The following is a 7746-nucleotide window of genomic DNA, read 5'->3' as shown; positions in this document are numbered from 1 at the left end:
TTTACCCCATGTTAGGTCTAGTTACAATACAGACTTGGTGGACCTAAATGTTACACTGCGGTCTATACAATTATATATCTAACACAGAAACTGACAAGTACACATACCTGAGGTCCAACACTGTCCAGACCAACAGGCACCAACTGACTTAAATACGTATAATTTTCTCTCTTTCAAATACAGCCACCTGTTCAACTCAGAGAACAATGGTTTATCTCATTAACCAATCAGGCCAGGTAAGCAGGGGTACTCTCATTGAGCCCCAAGGCTTACCTATATAAACCAGGATGAAGGAGAATTCTTGTTACACAACCAGTGGGTACTAATACATGTAGGGCTGACGTCAGAGTTGCGTTGCGCGGTAGAGGGCAAAAAATGGGAAGACGATTTGGGTGTGACTTAAAATCCTTGAAAATCCTTCTTTTCCTTGAAAATTTTTGCCCAATCTGGAGACTTTTTGAGTTAGAAGAGACAGGTAGGGTCTAAGCTTTCCTGTTTGGGTCAAAATTTGTTCAGTTCAGCAGTTCAGCTGGTGTAAGGACAGGTTTTAGTTATAGGGTGCTACTGGTTGTATCAGGAGGGAAAATGGGTCAAAGGTGAGGTTTCTTTCATAGAGCGAGCTTTTCTCCGAGAATGAGCCAAACAACCCTCTGTTTTCTTTGAATGCTTATAAACTAGACCCAAGTGACTTTCTGGTGGAGAAGAATTTTAAAGATTGAACTATGGGTTAGTACTTTTTTGAAGCCTTCATTCAGTGTATTTCAACATGCTTGTCAATGGGCAGCCCTAACTTCGATGTCTGACCTGTAGCTTACGTTACCTAACCAGCCACAGCCAATCTATGGCAGTCTCGCCTCCCATATGATCTAGCCTAAATAACTATGATTTGCTATTCACATAAGGCGTTCTGCAGTTGCCTTTAGCCGCTGACTGCATTACAAACTTGTCTCCAATTAAGCAGACCCTACGGTGACTTAGAAAATTTTAGTATCAAAGCAGTACAGCGGCACCAGGTATAGCGGTGCCCGTTCGACTCTCTATGGCCGGCTATCTCCCTTTGGCCGGCTATACTCCTTTGCCAGCTTTGAAATTATCTCTTTAGGCACCGTAGGCTCTGCTTGGAGACTAATATTTTTTTTTTTACAAACAAACGAAGCCTTCTATCCTGGATGTGGTATAAAGGTATAAATGTATAAACGTGCACGCCCAACACGCACTCGAATGCCGAAACTATTCTACCCCGATCCTTTCAGAAATGCACAAGCTTTCAATCTCAAATTCTTCCATCAGGTGGGAGAGTAAGGGTTAAGCCTAACCTTGTAAAATCGTTCTCTCGGCACAAGAAGGATGCAAACGTTGAAACTGAACTCAAGAGGCCTCGCAAGACAGTCAGGGGTGAAGACGCACAACGTGTTTTCTCTGGTGACTTGCAAAAAAGTGACAACAGGACAGCTTAACAGAAAGGGAGGTCAGAGGTTACCTGAGGTTATTAACCTTTTTCTGTTCGGTGATTGGTCGGTGTTGACCTTTTATTATTCTCACTCCCAGAATAACGTGCTCTTCTTAAAGATTATAGACAAACCATGGAATGTTAAGCCTATAAATTTTAGGTGGTATTTTTTGATATTGTTAGAAAACAGCTGAATGTGTCTTTTTGAGAGTAACGTCTGGTTTAGATAAAATTGCTGCAGGAGAAGCCCTGGAGACGAGAATAGAAATGCCCTGACCTGAAAGTGCCACATGTGGCGTGGGGAGGGGGGCTGCGATGTCGGTGCTGTGTATTTATCTGAGGTATTTGAAGCTTCTTGTCAGAATAACCAAAATTATGCTGATCTGCACATGCATGGTAGATGGCCATGCTTGTGTGAACAGATTTTATAGTCTTCACTGTCAATCCAAGGAAAACAAATTATGGCTGTGACTGTCTTCTTCGTCTTTCGTTTTGTCGAATTCTTGGCACTTTCCTTATGAGAGTTTTCTTATGATGTTATGTAATGTAATTAATGCAGGTATTTGTTGGAGGAGGTCGGTTTAAAGGACCACAACCTGCTAGCCGCCATGCTAGATAGAGATGCATGGTTAGACGCTTAATGGCACCTCATATGATTATGAGGATGAACTGAATTGAACTGATTTGTTGCACTGTATCTGTATGTACATGTAGTTTGATGTATCTGTATGTAGTGTAGTAGCCGTTGCCATACGTTGTATCATGTACAAATTGTCGAGCAATAAAGTTCATTCATTCATCCATCTATCCATCCATTCATTTCATTCATCCATCCATCCATCTGTCCTTTCGTTCATTCATTCATTCATTCATTCATCTATCCGTTCTTTCGTTCATTCATTCCTTCATTCATTCATTCATAAATTCATTCATTCATTCATTCATTCATAATTTCATTCATTCCAGAAGTAAAGGTCCTGAAAAAGTCAACAAGACCCATGTGGACATTGCCATGCAAATGAAAACAATGGTGGAAACAAGGAGTTTTTGGGGGGGACTTTACATTTGACATTTCCTAGAATTCCTGTTGTCACAAGTGTTCTGATCTCTGTGAAAGGGCTTATTACATTCTCATGCTGAATCAACTGTCGAAAATTCAGCGTGCCCGGTGCTGTCAAAAGTTCCACACTGGTGTTCCAGTTCAGAATGGCCTTGTCTCTGACTGCTGAACTCATTGTCAGCACTGAATTTCCAGGGCTGAATTTGTCCTAGCCTGTGTTTATCAAACTCTCGCTGGCTGGAGTTAATTACCCCCTCCTAGGGCGGCGGCAACAGGGTTGGACAAGTCCACTAGCCCTATTGTCCCGGGCAAGTGAAAGTGCTGTTCGGGCAAGTGCATGACCTACAACACTTGCCCGATTGGCCAAGTAAGATTTTTCCATTGATTGAGTGCAATTTTGATAATAACTTGTTTCTTTTTACTGTCATGACATCAAGCAATGGTCAACAGAGAATTCCATTGCTGGGAGTGAAAATGCATATACTGGTATTAGTTGTAACAGTGACATTTGAATTTTGGGCAAGTGAAAAATTGGTTCGGACAAGTAAATTTTTCATGTACTTGCCCGACAGGACAAGTGAATTTTAGAAAACTTGTCCAACCCTGGGCAATCGTACGTAGGGCCGGCCAATAGGGGTGCGATTTTAGTCAGGCTGAACTTGTCCGAGCACTTAACGTTACCAGGTTTTCTGGGACAGGTTTACCGAAAAGCCTGCAGGCTGGGCATAATCTCCAAACAGATTCCTGACTTCCTCTGGTTTGCTATACTCCTTGGCCAGCTTTGATACTATCTTATGCCACCAGGAATCTGCTTGGAGATTAGGTGGGGCAGGCTACTAGTAACCATTTGGGGCCCCAAGGGTATGTATGGGGGTCTGACCCCTAATGGAATTTTAAAAGCTAGAACTGGGTAACTGAAATTCCAGCTCAGCGTGCATACGAGCGATCGCGATGATGTCATGGTGACGCAGTGGTAGGCAAAAAGCAGGTGTTTGGCAAAATATTGATTTACACATTAACTAGTAATTTGAGCCGCTAATTTGAATATAAATTTTTGATCCAATCTACCTGGTAGGCAACAACCGTCCAATACCTCGGATATAAACAACAACAGCGATCGCTCATAATTGGACAGAAGACAACTGTTTGGTCATACAGTACCTATTTTGCAGCTAGAGTTTCATGAACACATACCTTCAGCAAACAAGCAAGGGTTGTTATGAAGGATGCTGTTGGTAGACATAGATGTGTCAATCATTTTATTTGATATTATGATATTGATTACATCATATAAATTATTATCAATGATTATCACATCATACATATCATTTTGGACAGTTTAAAATTCAGTGCAGTGTTTATATTGCATTGTTTATAACTGTAATATTGCAATGAATGTCAATCTACTGTTATTGTTTGTTTAAACTAAGGGTTTGAATTTGACATACAGAAGGTCATATGTGTATCTTAAACATTTCACACAAAAAGGTTTTATTTTTGTTTCATAAATCATATTGAGTGTATGGTAGTTGTGATGGAGTCACTGCAATATCTTTAGACATGCCCGAGACTGACAGCACATGACTGGAGAGGAGGGTCAGGAGACCCAGGGTTAGCAGGGTGAAATCCTGCTCTGTGTAGATTTAGAGTTTTGATAGATTAAGTCTCATGATGACATTGTTGGTCTATCCCCTGACAGTAGTGTTATGTTTATTCTTTTAGTTAGTGTTTGTATGTGTGTGTGTGTGTGTGCGTGCGTGACCGGTCCATTCTGTTGACAAAAGACTTCATCTACTTCCACGTCATACTTTAATGATTCTGCACATTTACTGAAAACATACACATGACAGGGAAACATGTAGAAATAGGAAGGACATTAACACCAAGTATGTACCACTACAGGTGAGGAGAGACCTGTACTGAAGTCGCCATGTGGAAGACTACTCTCATCATCTACATCTTCTCTGCCTCCTACATTACTGCCATCCTGTGTAACAAGTATGTCCTGTCTGTGCTCCAGTTCACCCTCCCCACCCTCTTCCAAGGCTGGCAAACCTTCACTGCAGCAACAACAATCTTTGCTGCACACTACTCGGGTCACCTGCACATCAGTCGACTCACACCAGGGGGCGTGATTGGGTGGATGCCCGCTTCTCTGTCCTTCATTGGGATCATCTATGCAGGATCTCGCGCCCTGTCTCACATTCCAATCCCAATGTTTTTACTGATACGGAATTCTGTGGAATCTTTCATAGAGATAGTTCGTTGGATTGTTCGAAGAACACTCCCCAGCACGCAGAAACTTCTCGGATCATTCCTAACGGTACTATCTGCAGTGGCACTGTGGTATGTAGACCCACAGTATGACAGGGATGGGTACTTCTGGCTGGTGTCCCACATGGTTTTCCTAGCAGGGTATAAACTGTATGCAGAGCTGAAGTCCACAGAGCTGAGCAGTATGGAGAAGCTGTGGTGTAACTCCATTGTAAGTGTCATACTCCTGGCTCCAGGGTCCTTCCTACTGGGGCATGTGCAGGATGCCTGGGAGTTCCCCCTCCTCACTCACTCACATTTCCACATAGCATTCCTAGCCAGCGGCCCCCTGGCAGCCAGTGTTGGTATCACAGGCATCCTGGTCCAAGAAGGAACCAAGTTTCCTGATCACATCTCCTGTACTGTGAAGACCTTAACGGTCCTCATGTCTCTGATGGTGTTCCATGTAACCCTGACCACAGCAGCGTTCCTGTGTATTCTGATGGGGATTACAGGGGAAGTGTTACAGAAGATAGACCTGAAGGACTTCAGTGCTACATTAGACTTGAAGTATGAGGAAAGGACCAGTCTCAGTAGTCATTCCATAGAAATAAGTGCTGAAACTTAAAGTGCTCATGTATGTCACCGATGACACTGAAAATTTGTGAAATACAACAATTCTGATTATAAGCAACCATCATAAGTGTTATTCAATGAAAAAAATTTTGTACAAATCATGCGCTTTTTGATTGGACATACAGATAGAATCTTACAAACCATTCTTGTAGTTGTTGATTTCTACCGTCAGGTAGTCAAGCTATTTTTTGCCCTTGACATCATAGTGAAAATGGCAACCTGGTACTGTGACTTGTGAAGACATTCTTTTGAGAAGCAATGCATGATCATCATAGAATACACAATTACAATTGCAACTTTTCTAGTGTTTGCTTTTCTGGTTTAAAGTCACAATTCCAAGTCACAATTCCAGGTTCCAAAATGGCTGCCCTGTTTATGACATCACGGACGGATATGAACTTAATTACCTGGTGTCAGGAATCAAGAACTGGAGGTACCCCCCGGTATGGCTTATAAGATTCGATGTTGAATGACACCAAAAGGGTGTATATTTTGTGCATGCATCTTTGTTTATTGAATAACACTGCTATTGCTAAATGTAATCATGAAATGTTGACTTGTGATGACATAAGCACTTTAATTGAGTCTAAAGTCTGAAGACTTACCATATTTATTACTTGCTTGTTCAGTCGTTCTGCACAGGTATATTATTTTTTATTCTACACTGTGCTTTATAAAGTTTAGTAAAATCTACTCATTGTGCATATAAGGGGTTAGTTACAAGAGAATGCAATGTCACTGTCATACACTATATTGACTTATTGTTAGAGCACATGTTAGAAAAATTGCAATCACTAATTCTATATACTAAGGGCCTGTTGGCATGTTTGCATATATTCAAGTCCGTATATAAGTTGCATATTTAGATTTTTTGTCTTTGGTAAGATTTATGGCCAAGGAAATCATGTTATTTTTATAAACAGGCTGCACAAGTGATTCAAAATTAAAGGCAGGTTCTTTACCACAACCTTCTTCTAAGTCAAAAATGGTACATGTACTGATGTAGGATGCGTAGACTGTTCCATAAGTTCTGTGGGCAAAGTTCTGTGGTGGTCACATTTGTCACAGACATCATCCATGCATGACGTGTATATTGCCTATAAAGTGGTGGTTAGCAAAGACTGTGCAAATGTTATTGCAATATTATGTTAAAATGATGCCAAATAGCCATTATTATTACAGCCACATAACCCATGCAAAAGAAAGATATGTATAAAATCATTCAGATGATAACAAGACCATTTTTATGTAGTAAAGTGTAGCACAAACTGTATTCATGTATACAACATTATGAACTACTACTTGTAAACTTGTTTTATTCCTTTCATAACGCAGTTGACCATAGTGGCAATTTAGAGTTAGACTTTAAGGGAATAGTTTGACCCTTTAAACTGAGGATAAGGACTTTATGAAACATGACAAATTAATCTATTAGCAGATACTATATTTCCTTTAGTTTTCATATTGTGCAGGATAATCTTCATTCTTTTTATTTCATGGTAAGGAGCAGTTACCCCTGATACATTGTAAAATTATGTTCAAGTACTAACAGTGCAACATGTATTTATTCTTATTGTGTAAAGGTGCAATGTGCTCTGAGCAATTACACAGATGGTAATATTATTAAACAAACATGTGACTCACAACATAGTGTCCGCTTTAAGTTTTTTCAATAGATTTCGTTACTGTCGTTTGCTTAGTTCCTTGTTTTTAGTTTGTTTGTTTGTGTGTAGACAGAATAAGCGGAGAAGTTGTGAATAGATCTGCAATGCTGCATATTTGGAATGTGGGTAGGCGTTGGAAAAACAGAGGTCAAATTCAACAGTAAAATCTCCAAGTAGATCTGTCAACATTTGGCATAAGCTAGTATCACAAGCTGGCAAAGGAGTGTAGCAGGCTAGGAGTGTTTATTGACTAATCTCCAAGCAGATCCTAAGGTAGCATAAGATAGTATCAAAAGCTGGCAGAGGAGTGAAGCTGGCCTACGAGTGTGCATGTGGTGCCCGTTTGACTCCCTTTCACCGGCTATACTCCTTGGCCAGCTTTGATCTTATGGCACCGTAGGATCTGCTTGGAGATAACAATTGGCCTAATAGCGCCGTTCTACTAGGGACAAGGCCACTTGCTACAAAGCGCTGGAATATAGTGCGAGCGTCTGAGACTCGCTGCCGTGCACCCACAAAGGCATACAGGCATTGGAGGCCGTCCAGCGCAGGGGCGCCCGAGTGACCCTTAATGGTCCATAATGACTTCTTGCGGACTAGCAGCGTGAAACAAATGCTCAAACACCAAAACACCCTCTCCCCGAAAGGAGGAGGAACATCTGCCTCACCTTTTTCTATAAACT

General features: G+C 41.1%; 2 protein-coding genes across 4 annotated transcripts in view; one reads left to right on the top strand and one right to left on the bottom strand.

Annotated features, from left to right (window-relative positions):
- LOC118406762 (GDP-L-fucose synthase-like) overlaps positions 1-1485 on the bottom strand; it is a 16005-nt gene extending 14520 nt beyond the window's left edge. The window contains exons 1-2 of one of the 3 annotated variants that reach the window (XM_035807072.1): positions 1317-1470; positions 1049-1051 (exon numbers count right to left, since the gene is read on the bottom strand). The gene's annotated coding sequence lies outside the window, so the exon portion shown is untranslated. Of the gene's footprint in view, positions 1-1048; positions 1052-1316 lie in introns of all 3 variants that reach the window. The other 2 variants (XM_035807071.1, XM_035807073.1) reach the window with 2 other exon arrangements.
- A 28-nt stretch (positions 1486-1513) lies between these two features.
- LOC118406763 (transmembrane protein 241-like) lies at positions 1514-7045 on the top strand. The gene is made up of 2 exons (XM_035807075.1): positions 1514-1791; positions 4413-7045. Exon 2 carries the CDS (start codon positions 4441-4443, stop codon positions 5389-5391), a length of 951 nt encoding a protein of 316 aa, XP_035662968.1. The 5' UTR covers positions 1514-1791; positions 4413-4440; the 3' UTR covers positions 5392-7045.
- Positions 7046-7746: the final 701 nt, after the last annotated feature.

Source organism: Branchiostoma floridae, chromosome 19 (assembly GCF_000003815.2).
Source record: "Branchiostoma floridae strain S238N-H82 chromosome 19, Bfl_VNyyK, whole genome shotgun sequence".
Lineage (NCBI taxonomy): Eukaryota > Metazoa > Chordata > Leptocardii > Amphioxiformes > Branchiostomatidae > Branchiostoma > Branchiostoma floridae.
This window is presented reverse-complemented; position numbering and strand designations above follow the sequence as displayed.